General features: G+C 45.5%; 2 protein-coding genes and 1 pseudogene across 2 annotated transcripts, besides 4 other annotated features; all 3 read left to right on the top strand.

Annotated features, from left to right (window-relative positions):
- Nucleotides 1-13,765: part of a sequence feature (sequence corresponds to BAC RPCI93-25N21) that runs on past the window's edge.
- Nucleotides 671-1,546, top strand: Tb927.5.120 (expression site-associated gene (ESAG) protein, putative; the record flags this gene model as incomplete). The annotated part of the gene is made up of 1 exon (XM_839605.1): nt 671-1,546. One exon carries the CDS (start codon nt 671-673, stop codon nt 1,544-1,546), a length of 876 nt encoding a protein of 291 aa, XP_844698.1.
- Nucleotides 3,348-3,599: a mobile genetic element.
- Nucleotides 3,348-8,611: a mobile genetic element.
- Nucleotides 8,358-8,611: a mobile genetic element.
- Nucleotides 9,874-10,902, top strand: Tb927.5.110 (variant surface glycoprotein (VSG)-related, putative; the record flags this gene model as incomplete). The annotated part of the gene is made up of 1 exon (XM_839604.1): nt 9,874-10,902. One exon carries the CDS (start codon nt 9,874-9,876, stop codon nt 10,900-10,902), a length of 1,029 nt encoding a protein of 342 aa, XP_844697.1.
- Nucleotides 11,953-12,801, top strand: Tb927.5.100 (annotated as a pseudogene).

Genomic DNA, 13,765 nt, shown 5'->3' with positions numbered 1-13,765 from the left:
ATTAACATGTTTGGAAATTTCAAACCCAGTCTAATTTTGTTAAAGTTCAAAAACCCACCAGATTATATTTGTTGTGTTTGTAAATATCGCGCGTTAATATAGGAAGGTTTTCAGATTACAGGGAGTTAAAACTTACGTCATATCCTTCCGTATATCGGTATTAACAATTGGGGGCAAAAGGATTCCACATGGGATTTTCCGAACACTAAACAACCCTTTTGTACACCTTCTTTGTCCGTTAGATGAGATCGTGCGAAAGTGGACGAGTTAAGAAGAGAAATGACCGAAGTTTTGGATAGTAACCAAATCAAAAACACGTGAAAGTGCGGAGAAAAGGGAACGTACCGTCGGTAAAAAAGAAGAAACGACATACAAAATGGTGTGAAGACACTCAATCAGCTTTGGGAGATGGATGAGTCAGAGCAATAACGTGTTGGGAAAGTTAAAGTTTTTTTTTTGGGGGGCGAGTTATTATTTCGTCTAATTTTTTAAATGTCATTCTATGTTGGTCGGGGAAAATTTTTCAACTACCCAATAATGCATTTAAAAGTCAAAATATGATGATAAAGGTGACCAAATGCAAACAACAAATCATGAATGTGAAATATACGAAGTGACTTATAAAGGCAGTAGATATAATACTTAGCCGGGGTATTCTGCAGTTAACGATATGCCCCTCTATCTACTTGGTACAGTAGGGATAATGAATCTCTTACGTGTTTTTAGTGATGATTTCCCCCTCAGTTTGTGCAGCAGCAATATAAGAGAAACGATGTTCAAGGTCACAGCACCCCTCTTTTTGGCACTGACAACAAGTAATGCAATCGCTTTGTCTCGTGGAACCTCGGTATCGGTGTCGTCCGAAGGCGGTAAATGCAACGAAATATGGTATTCCAATGGAAAGGAGATGTGCGGATCCCCCCTTGCACCTCAGAGCAGTACAGTCCAGCGGGCGCTTCCACCAGCACCTGCTCCAGCGAAGAAGCCAGAAAGCAGCCTGAGAAGCGGCGACGAGGTCGCTACCCAACATGAAGAGAGAGGAGGCCTAGACTTGCGTTCAATCGCTTCTCGTCAGCCATCATTTGACGCTTTGAGTGCCACTATAAATGGTGAAAGACAAGTTGGTAGAGCAAGTGGTACCGCAATTCGCGGAGGGAACGAAGGATCAGCTGAGCCGTCCTCAGATGAAGGGCAACAAAGGACTACTGAGTTATGGAGCGGACAAGCGGAAGGGCAAGTAAAACAAATGGCCGAGGGTGAACAAAGAAACCCCGGGAGCGGGGATGAAGGCCAGAACCAAGGAGGGGATGTAGCACCACTGCAAGTAGCAAAGGAAGGAGAGAGCAACATGAAGTGGCCGCCAGCACAGAGGGTGATTTTGGGCACTGTGAAAGAAAATGCACAAAAAGAGACACGAAAGGATCTGGATGACCTGGAGCAAGAAGCAAACAGTACACAAGTGGGGAGAACCACAGCGCACAAAAGGCACGTGATGTTAATCACCGCAACATTAAGCTTCATATGCGTTCAACGCTTGTTGGTCTAGGACCGTGCATAACTACGCAACTATCTAATGAGATCAGAAAAGTATGACACGGGTTCGAATGGGAAACAGTAACCAATTAACAACTTCTTTTACGAGAACAAAATTTTTGTGGTGTTTTAACGAAATAACACTTTAAAGGGGAATGCTATAACAGGGATGAACGACTCTGCCCTAATCATGAGTAAAATGAAAAGGTAAAACGAAAAGACAGAAGGGAGGGAACGTAACTTAAAGGTTTTGAGTGCGTAAAGAATACCATTAATGAGATCACAAGTATCAAAAAAACCATGGACAGTTCCACAGGACCGTTGATAAGGCAAAGAATCTAAAATTTTAACGGTGTTGGAGAGATCTTCTTCAGTGAACTATTTTTTTTTGCGTTCTAAAAATTATAAAGAGCTGCCCCGTGCCTAGAAGAAGGCACATTTCTAAGAGAGCGAAAATGGTTTAAAGCAGGACTTATTTAGATCATTAACTTAAATGAGGAAAACGCAGACGATTGCGGTAACTAAATTTAGGGTTCTATCGGTAATCATAAAAAAAGAATTTTAATTGGTGCAAATAATGAGGGCATAAGTCATTGAAACAGTAAGCATTCAATGAGTGAGAGAATCGCACAGGGTACAGATACGTCGAAGACTTGAATAAATTGATAATAGTCGCAAAAGCAGGTAAGTGTATGGAAAGCGATGGGGGTTGCTTTAGGCAGTACCCGAAATGAGCTGCAATTAATTTTAAAAAACATAACTTCTTCAAAGATTCTCACGGTGCGTATTTGATTTAATTGTTTTTGCAAAAGGTTATCCACAACCTATTTAATTAACAGGGCAATTCGCGCTTGAGTTCGCGGAGTTGACCCTCACATGCCCTGAACAGTGAAACATAGAGATAATAGTAGTAGTGATGCAACCGCAAAAGGAAGGTGCTTTAGTAAATGCACTATGGACTTTTATCTCTTTGATTAATTGAATATAAGCGGATGTCAATGTTTAGCACTGATAAGAGGCAAGTTTTGGTTATTATTTCTCTATTTCTGTTGAACGGTTTTCAAAGCTTTTGTTTATTTTTCAAGAAGTTGATTTCTCATTCGTTTACATGATAATAAGAATCTGAAGTAGTTCGCTTTCCACAAAATAATCTCTTCGGTTGCAAACGTTTTAGCTCGCAGCGACATGCGAGGATGAAGAGGATCCTGGCGGGGTATCGTGAAATCTGTGAAGAGTGATGGTTGCGGCGAATTTCATGATTTCAAGAAAAAAACCATGCGTTCGAGGTATTTGTGTGATTACAGTGCGTTGCCATTTACCAACCGACATAAAGAGATGGAAGCGAGAATTTGGCAGAATGCATTGAATGTTAGCGGTAAATAGGAAGTGGGGTTTACTATTACGTGTTCTGTTATTCTACAGCAGGCAATATGTCACGGCAATAGTTTTTTGTTCCGCAGGAAACACTTATGTTTGACCGCAAATGCTTTTTCAGGGAAGCATTGTATTTCTATACACTTGTGTGTCTCTTTTCTCATAAAAAGTAATATTGAGACCATGTAGTGTCTCACAGCTTGTACCACCTTGGAGTCATTGTGTGATTTTATTTTAACTATATTTCAGCCAATACCTTGTCTTTCCTTCTTCGGCGTCTTCTAGCCCTTTGTTTAGATAAAGGGGGCCATTTTTTCATTTTCTCACTAAGGAAAAATTATACCGGTGTTTGAGTGCAGCCGTTCTTGTGTTTATGAGAGAGTGGTATGCACAATAAAATTTCTCTTAATCTATTGCTAATGGTAATCCTATCCATTGTGCCCTGGCGATGCCGGCCATCTTAACGTGGTGCCAAGGTCCAGTAACAGAAGAGAAATCGATTGGGAAGCCAAGAGCCAGCAGCGTTCCTTTCATGGGGAACACTGCTTTGCTCCGGCTACGGCATCATACAGCACAGGGATCAGCAGCGTCTTGCTGGGACACCGTTTTTCATTTGTCGGTCCCTGGGCACGTGCCAGCGTGCCATCAGCAGCATCATCCGCACTAAGATGCTGCTGTCCGGTGATGTGGAAGAGAATCTCAGCCAGTTATTGCGCGGGATGCAGTGTAACTGCGCCGGGCTATCTCAAGGAAAGAGATTAGCACTCCACAAAACCCTTGTTGATGAGCGGATTAACTTTTTTCTGTTGAGCGAGACAAGGATGACACCTGGAGAGGCGGTTTGCTTTAGTGTTGCTGGCTACCAACATCACGGAATAGCTCGTAACTGCAAAGGAGGTGGTGTATCAATACTAGTGAGGGAGGACCTACCAGTCGAGACCGGTATGGCCGTTGTTGGTCGCATTGAACAAGTGCATGCAACAATTTACCTTGCACGTGGAGCGGCGCTGACTGTCACGTCGGCATACATCCCACCAAAACACACCTTCACGGCAACTGACCTAGATACGCTTCTGACGACTGACGGTGCCCAGCTCATCGGTGCAGACGCTAACGCACACGCGTTGGCATGGGATCGCGCGAGCCCACCAAATACCAAGGGTGAAACCCTCACACAGTGGTGCATTGACAACCAGTTTCTGGTCTGCAACACCGGTGAGTGCACCAGGTACGCGCGCCACCACGGAGAGTCCACCCCTGATGTGACACTGTCAAGGAATTGCACAGTGTACACGTGGACATCGCTGTATTCTCCCGATAGCGATCACCATAACATATTTTTCGAAGTTATCGTTGGAGACGACACAGATGCACTGAGTTGCCCGCGGCTTCGAAAGCCCATGTACGCATGGCTAAAAGCTAACTGGAGGAATTTCCGTCACAAGATTGACGAGCCCTGCAGGAAAAATTGGTAGAGGGAAGAACGTCAACACCCCGGAACAGAAATTGTGCTCCGCCATCCGCGTTGCGACGAAGGTCTCCGTCCCCCGTGGCTGCAGAGCAACGCCACCACATTGGACACCTGAGCTCGCGAAACTCGATGAAGAGATAGCTGGATGCGGACCCTCCCACCGAAGGAAAAAGTTGGTAGCCACGCGTAAGCAGATCCTGGACCGTACCACAAAGAAGAGATGGAGCACGCTATGCTCCAGACTTGCGGTGTCAGACCGCTGCAGTTGGCACATTGTCAAGAAAGTATATGCGCCACGACCACTAACCACACCGGCTGTACTTGTTGATAACGCGGCCATCACGGACTACCGTCAAGCTGAGAGGTTCAGTAAACTGTACTCGTCCCGCGCAAGAAGGAACCCCGACTCACACCCACCGGCACCAATAAAGACGATAGCGAGTGAGTTCAGTCCCATCACGATGGCTGAACTACGGAGATCGATCAAACTGCTACCGAGTGGATCCGCAGCCGGACCTGATTGCTTATACAACGAGGCACTGCAACATCTCGGCAGAACAGCGCTGAATGTTGTTCTGAGGCTATTCAATGAGGGCCTACGAACGGGAGTCGTGCCGCCTGCATGGAAGACTGGTGTTATCATCCCCATCCTGAAGGCCGGAAAAAAGGCGGAGGACCTCGATTCTTACAGGCCTGTGACGCTCACGAGCTGTCTCTGCAAAGTCATGGAGCGCATAATTGCCGCGAGGCTTAGAGACACTGTTGAGTCCCAGCTGACGCCGCAGCAGTCAGGCTTTCGCCCCGGATGCTCAACGCTCGAACAACTCCTGCACGTCCGCGCTGCCCTCTGCCGTCCCGCGCACCAATATCGTACGGGTGCTGTATTTGTTGACTACGAGAAGGCATTCGATACAGTAGACCACGACAAAATTGCGAGGGAAATGCACAGAATGAAGGTATCACCCCACATTGTGAAGTGGTGCCTATCATTTCTGAGTAACCGAACTGGCAGAGTGAGATTCAAGGAGAAGCTTTCCAGAAGCAGAACATTTGAGCGAGGAGTGCCACAAGGAACTGTCATTGGCCCAATCATGTTCATTATTGCCATGAACTCGTTGAGCCAACGCCTTGCAGAAGTGCCGTTACTGCAGCACGGATTCTTTGCAGACGACCCGACGCTACTTGCGAGGGACACAGAGAGGGATGTCATCAACCACACACTACAGTGCGGTCTCAACGTGGTGTTACAGTGGTCACAAGAGTACTTCATGTCTGTCAATGTAGCGAAAACAAAGTGCACACTCTTCGGGTGTATAGAGCGCCACCCCCTTACATTGCAACTGGACGGCGAAAGAATAGGAGCTGACAGGACACCGAAGCTTCTAGGAGTAACATTCCAGTGTCTGCAGGGGATGGCAACACATGCGGCCGAAACGAGACGCAAGATGGACTTCAGACTACTGCAGATAGCAGCCATCTCAGCTTCTACATGGGGGCCAAGACGACAAGTACTGAGAGCTTTTTATCTAGCACTCGTACAGGCACACACCATGTATGGCATTGAGGTATGGTACTGGGACGCTTCGGAACAAAGTCTCGACCTCCTTGCAGCAGCACAACACAAAGTCAGTCGCATCATAGCCGGCATACCGCATGGGACGCGCAAAGAGGACTCTCTGCCGGAAGCAAACCTCCTGCCACTCAAGACAACCACTCTTGTGCGCAGTATGAAATTCATGCTGATGTGTGAGTCACGAGGCGGATGTTTGCGGCGCAGTGCTGAAGAAGTATATCACAGCAAACATCCAGTCAGAGCCCTACATTCCCGCATCATGCGGTCCTACTCCCACCTCCGCATTGAACCACGCGAGCACCCACTAGAGACATCGACGCTCCGCTACAGCTGCCGACCGCTATTTCACACGCAGATAAAGCCTGTGTGCGCTGATGACCCTGACGATTTCAAAAGGGAGGCTTCCGAAAAGTGGATTGAACGGCATTTTGCACGGAGGGGGAAGGAGCCACCGCGGCGAGAGCACTACGAATTGTGGACTGATGGATCCGTGTCCCTCGGTGAGAAGTCCGGAGCAGCTGCCCTGCTCTATAGAAACAACACGCTGATTTGCGCACCCAAAACCGGAGCAGGGGAACTCTCATGCAGTTACAGAGCGGAATGCGTAGCATTAGAGATAGGACTGCAACGGCTGCTGAAATGGCTTCCGGCATACAGAAGCACACCGAGCAGGTTGTTCATCTTCTCTGACTCGCTGTCAATGTTAACAGCACTGCAGACAGGCCCCCTAGCCGTAACGAACCCAATTCTAAGACGACTATGGAGGCTTCTGCTTCAAGTTCAGAGAAGGAAGATACGTATCCGACTGCAATTTGTGTTTGGCTATTGTGGCGTGAAACGGAATGAGGTTTGCGATGACATGGCCAAAAAGGCCGCTGATTTACCACAGTTGCGAAATACATGGATCCCCGACATCATTGCTTATGCGAACCGAGTGCTTAGATCGGAATAAGTCCATGTGAACACTCATAGGTTTGGTATCACGGGCAACCACTTTCCAACAAAACATAAAGAAGAACTGACGAGGGAGGAAGAAACGGCACTGGCACGCTTTCGGGTTGGATCTTCAAGACACTATGGATGGATGTTGCGAAAGATCAACCCGAGTGTGCCTCCGCAGTGCCGATGGTGTAACCCACAACATGCAGCGATAGGGCCAACAATACGAATGCCCCCAACTGTTGCGACACGCACTCTTCAGAGAACCTCCGAACCGACCAAATGTACGGAATGTGATGCCACATGCCAATGTCGCTCGAGTGCTGTAACGCATATGGTAAACAAACATGGCTTTGTGCGAGCTGATGCCCTCAGGAGGATCAAATACGGCGATGCAACACCTGCAGTGGACATCCCCCCGGAGCCCCCTCCAGTGCTGGCGATCGTTCCTCTACCATCGAGCACACGAGTCCCGATGAGACCGCAGGTGCTTCATTGTACCCTCTGTACCTCCAAATTCGTAGTGCCAGGCCGACTATTACACAGCCTTCAAACAATACATGGCATAGGTAGCGGTAGTTGCTGCGTGAAAAGGGGGCGAGAGAACGAAGACTCAGTGAAAGGAGATGGTAGCGTCCCAGCAGCGCCAGCCCCTCAGGATACACGGAAGCTGCCGTTTCAATGTGACCTGTGCGAGGCGAGCTTCGATACACGCTCTTCCCTGTCACTACACAAGAAATTCAAACATAAGAACATAGTGACGGAGGGAGGTAACTTTGTGGTGTTGGTGCAATTCCCTCGTAAGCGTGCCCGTGAGGGAAACGTTGACGTCCCGGGGAAAGGCGAGGTGCAGTGTGGTGTGTGCCAAAAAGTGCTCAGTTGCAGGGACTCCCTCATCCGACACTGTAAGGCTTTCCACAAAGGTGAGGGAGTCGAGCTTAAATGCAGCAAAAGCACAAAATTGTGTGCCACTGATTCCCCGCATACAAACGCATCCATGTTGGTGTGCCCGGCATGCGGAAGGCAGTGTGCTAGCAAAACTGGCCTCACCCTACATCAAAAGAAGATGCACGGTATGAAGGTAGAGCGCGCTGTTACCAGCCAACGCGGCGACTGCGAAGAAACGTCGCTGCACTTGATGAGCTGTCCCAGTTTGAAGGAGTTACGTGTCGGGTTTGCGGTAGAAGGTGTGTGTGTGTGCAGGATATATGTTTCTCTAAAAGGCTGGCACAGTTTCTCATTGCGGTTGAACGGAGCCGGCCGCAGGTGAAGTCCTCACCTAATGTAACAGTCATACAACCCACTCTCCCTTCTGCAACTTCCCCCCTTATTGCCGAGAGTGTAGCTAGCAGGAAAAGCACCGGACGCAGGAATAGTCCAGACACCCTCAGAGACAGAGGAGGTATGCAATCAACAAGCAACACAAACAAAAAGAGGGGGAGAGAATAATAAACGAATAACAAAAATCAAAACAAAAGGATTGCTAATTGACATCTTTGGGAGAGTCTGGGGTGGGGGGCTTCTCGCCCCATCTGCTGTATTCCGTTCAACTGTGGAGCTACAACAAAAATTATAGAGAGTGTGTTAGAATGAATAAAAAAAAGGGAGACTCTGCCACAGTCGCCAGACCGATAGCATCTCAGGGCTCTACGGTGATGGCTGATGGCCGCGCCAGTGGGGGGAAACTCTCACGAAGGCACGAAGAAAATTCAAAAAGGAAATCTGTAAAGGCAAAGAGTGGAAGATGATACAATGCATCAAGGGGTTGAACACCGTAGTGTGGCGCCCCTAACAGCTATTTATGCCTTCAAGAGACACGTTACATCAGAAAATAGAAGTAGGAGATTAAAAAGGCAATGAATTTAATTTTCCCAACAAATTAAGAGAGTACACCAACAGATTCACTATAATGAAATTCACTGTGACTTTGTAGATAAATTGGATGTAAAGGCGTCTTATCCGAGAGCAATAGCTCGGAACTATCAAAATCAACCGAAGGGAAACACAGCAAGTACGGAGCCATGATGGTAAGTGACAGAGGAAAGTGAAATACTACCGACTGAGACGACAATTACTTCTGATGAACGGGAAACCCAATGCCCTCAGTACCAGCATTAACACGCATTGGTGAGCGGTATAATCAACTTTCCCAAGGAAATGAACGCCTACCTCGTTCCCAAATATCAGACTCCAACAAAGTCGTCACGGAGCTTCGGTATTGAAGTATTGAGTCTACCGTTGGGTAAGACCCCATTGCTGTAGAGGATTGCACTGGGGAGGAATACACTTAGCGCATCAAAGCGCCAAACATTTAATTCAGCCAGAAAACGAACATGGTTACGCTACTGAGTGTAAAGATCTGTATCACATATTTGTGCGTCCTGGACTAGAATGCCTTTTCCACCGTTATGTGTTGGAGATTGGTTTGTTACTGGAGAGTGTGATTGACGGGGAAAAAATAACATCTTAACTTTTACTTGCAGTTGAGGAGCCGCCAACATAAACCAGTGCTTTCTTCATGCGAGGAAAACATAACATCTCAAGGGTTGAGAGTGTATCAAGTGTTGACATGCCTCCACGCTTACCGAATGGAAAAAACCTGTACTAGCTGCCGACTATATTCCTCTAAACCCGTCACCGCGGCGAGAGACTGACAACTTCCAAAAACCTGGCGGTGCGGTTTCCAATGTTGGTAGATTGGAACGGGAGCTAGCCTTTATGCCTTTGCTGCCAATAAGTTTGTACGGGCTGTGCGACGCGATGCATTGATGACGCACATTCCACAACGAAGGAAACATGAGATGAACGAGGAGCCTCATTTTCTCTTCAATTCAAAATATTCGAATTGGTGAAAAACCTTCCCGTCGAAAATGTTTTTTAGTGTATTATGTTTATAATTTTCACGAGAAAAGCGAGAAAATGGTGACTTATCTTCGTAAATACTTTTAAAGAAAAGGGTTTAATTACATAAAGTTGAACAAAAATGTGGAAGAAATCAGTGGAATCAATTGTGGGCGTGTCTTTAGTAATGACTTGTGTGTCCAGCGCGGAGCAGGATATACTTAATGTGAAGGAGTTCCAAACGTTGTGCGGATTTGTTAGCTTGACAGAACAAATAAATGAGTTACTGGAGCGAATGAAGGGAAAACTAGGTGTTGACGTAACTTCTCTTCAAATCAAAGCTAAAGATATATTGTTTGGAGCAAATGTCGATGGCGTAAATAAAATGTTATGGAAAGTTCACAGGGAGATGGATTGTGGCCAAGATAGTGGAAACCAACGTACCCACGGAGGAAAGGCACTTGTAAGAGATCTTATTTGCTTATGCGAGGGAACAAACCGGCAACCAGATCTTAAGGACCTTTGTTACACGGGAAATGTAAGAAAAGTTAACTCCCAGGAATGGCCAACCACCCAAAAGCACCGAAGCACGTGGGACGACTTGAGGAGTAGATGCATAACTGGAAGTGGAAAAGGTGTGCCATCAGAAACTGAATTTCACGAGAATAAGGTTCAATTCAGGATGCGCATAAAGAAACGTAAGAACTCAGATGGACGCCAGCATTTCTATACCTACGGGGGAGGTAAAGAGTACGGACTGCATACTTGCAATGGAGCGGAATCAGAGAACGACGGCATTTGTGTGCTGTACCCAAGGGGATCTAACGAGGACAACGCAAGTGGTATTGAATGGCTTAATAAGCTCGAAGATCTGGTGAGAGAAGTTGAAGAAATGAGCAAGGATGAAAGTGCAAGTGGAAGCACAAAACCACGTGCGGAGGGGAAGCCAAGCATGGAAAAAAATCCAAAGCCAAACACAGTTCCAAGCACAGGGGATAACTCACCAGCTAAGGGGACAGAAGGACCACAAAATGATGGAAACCCAAATGCGCAAGCAACTACCAGCTCTGAGAAAGATGCCACTACGACAAGACCACCAGAAGAACAAAAGAGTTCGTCCAAAACTATTTTACAGTTTCTACGGATATTTTTATTTTGGCTGTTTGCATAAATTTATTCATCATTCAATTATTTTTATTTTTAACCCTTAATAAGGAAAATACGCCAAACACCAGCGCAGAAGACCAGCGAACAGAGTAAAGGAAAGGAAGGAATAATTTTTCTTTTTTACACCCGTTTAAAAAGTTGCATAAAATGGAAAAATACAATGCTCAAAAGAATAAAATAATCCGCTCACACCTATCAGTAACAACAAAAGTTAGGAAAAGTAAAAGCGACAGTAAGGAAAACAAAAGCAAATAGTGAATAAACTTTATAACTTTTGGGATTGAACGAATACAGATTTTAATATTGTTGTTATGGAATTATGGAATCTGGAAGGACAAGATATATTAAAAGAACCGCGTTATAAATGTACACAGGAAGTGAATCTTACGAGGCTTACAATTGAGCCCATTCAAACATAAGAAGCAGAAACAGCGTGACCTCTCTTTGGAAGCTTGGTTGCAGCATTTAGGAATGGAGAGCAAAAATATAGTTATGTATACAGGAAACCATTGAAGCTACGGTCAAGTTCAAACGTGTTGGTTTGGCGACAAAGTCACCTACAGGTGATGAAGGAAGTGGTAACAAAAAGACTAGTGAACTCCGATAAATTCTTTATTTAAAAAAATATTGAAAGAACTAGATGTATGGTTTTCTATCTAATTGGTAGGAATGTGAAGCCACCAAAAGACATATTGTCTAAGTTGATTTTTATTTGTGTAACCCTGGAGTTCGAGGTATATGGAAAGTTGGGAATGATGTGAGGCAGCTGAGAGGCGATCAAAAGGGCTGTGGGTGAAGGAAGCACCTGAATGGTGTATCAAAAATTAAGTTAAAAGGCACTGAAAGCAACAGAAGGGACCCTCATGGTTTTTGAGAGGCTTCTTCATGGGAGGAAACAATCGGAATGAAATGTGATACATTAATAAATTTCTATTTTCTCTAATTCCGAATCCAATTGTAATTGCTTTCGATGTCGCATATGTACGTAAAATGTTTTCCTTTTTGTTAGTAGTGTTTTGTGTAGTTTGCTCAGCTGCAACCTTAAAGGAAAACAATGCCAAGACCTATAAGAGCCCCATTTTTGACACTAATATTGATTTTGCTATTGGCTGAGTCGAAAGCTTCATTGCCGGCGACAAGCAAAAGCAAGAGATGCTAGGGATACTCGGACTCCTCCAGCGGAGGCAGGCGGTGCTGGTTTGACTACGGTTGGTGGCAGCCAAAAGGGGGCGGGTCCACCCCTTGCTTCAGCTCCCCTACTTCCCGATTGTAGGGCGCCAAGCGTGAGCGCAGTCAACAACCTGACAAGAAAAAGAGATCGATGCAATGCAGGATCCAGCAGCGGAGGGTGAAAATGGCTAATCGTCTCCAGACTTGTAAGAAAATTCTTTACGGTAAGCGTACAACTGAACGATGCTGTAGTTGGCGGCAGGAACGAAGGCCAGGTTGAACAGCCATCTGTCAGGCCCCGAGTCTCGGGGTCGGTGGCACACCTGGGAACTGACCACAGGGAACAGAAAGTGAGTCAAGAAGAGCAGAATTCGGGAGCTGTGGAAGGCAGCGACAGGGGAAAGGAGAATGGTGAGAAATTAGTTCCAAGTGGGAAACTAACAGGGAATGGCATCGAGGGTATTAGAGAGCAGCTGCCACTGGGTGAAATGTCGGGGCTCGAGGAAAGAAATACGCTGGGGCTGGAAACAAGTAATCAGGATGGGCAGGATTATGGAAAAGACAGTACTCAAAGGAAGAACGGCGGGGTGGGTAAAGGTTGTTCAGTGATACTCTGCAGTTTTAAGCCTCATATGTTCACAGAAGTCGTTGTTGCAAGTCCGTTGAGAAGTGTGAAAATGTCTAATGGGGTGAGTGCCGTGCAAAATGGAGGTAAAGCTGATGATAGGTAACCAACTTGCAACTACTTTCACCAGGGGGTGTGTGCATGCAGCGTTGTGGCGAGACATGAGAAGATGATCGAATAATTCAAATTAAGTAATAGTGAGCATCCTAAAATTAAGAGGATAGTAGGAAGAGGGGAAAATAGACTAAGGTTATTAATCGTGTAAAGGGAATGGTGCAACGATTAAAAACGTCACAAATACAACAAAACAAGTAATGAAGGGTATCGAAAAATAGATTATAAACGAGACAAGGAAACTTAGTTTCAATACTTGTTGGAGAAACAGTAGCGGATGAGTTATTATTATTATTATTATGCCTTTAACCAGGAGTATTTATAAGTATTTTTCTTTAAATGTGTTAACTTTTGTTATAGGGAGGGGGAATTAGTGTAAAGTGTTGCTATGCTCATGTTGGAAGTATATCACTTCTAACGTGATATGGTGATATACTAATAAACTATGTCTCTTTCTCGTATGTGGTTTTATGTTGCTCTTAGTTGGATGGCATGATGTGTTAGAAAGTTTCATTGGTTCAAATTGCTTGCCGCAACATTCTTGTGTTGGTGTGAGACCCGAAACAGGTGGGGATGATGTGAAGGAGTGAAAACGCTATCCATGACAGTGAAAAAGAAATAAAATGTATACATAGTGGGTGATCTGCGTGTGTTACATTTTTGGTATTTTGGTATAGCAGTTTTCGTGTGGTGTGTTATTACTATCTTTTGTCCGCCGTACGGGTAAATGATCGTGTCACATAATGGGGCGTTGCGTAGCAAAGACTTAATCTTTAGTTTTATTATTAAAAGCTAAAAAAGGTTAATTTCGAGTTTTCTCTGTTGTCTACTTCGCGTAAGCTTCGAAAATGAAAAGCAAGTAGAAAAGGCGGAGGAAGGTGTTGCGTTATTTAATTTTAGTTCTTGTTCCTTTACCCAATCCAAATTTTTACCGCTTTTCGATGACCTGTGGAGGATC

The sequence above is a fragment of the Trypanosoma brucei genome, chromosome 5, assembly GCF_000002445.2.
Source record: "Trypanosoma brucei brucei TREU927 chromosome 5, complete sequence".
NCBI lineage: Eukaryota > Euglenozoa > Kinetoplastea > Trypanosomatida > Trypanosomatidae > Trypanosoma > Trypanosoma brucei.
Note: the sequence above shows the minus strand (reverse complement) of the source record. Positions and strands in the feature narration are given on the sequence as shown.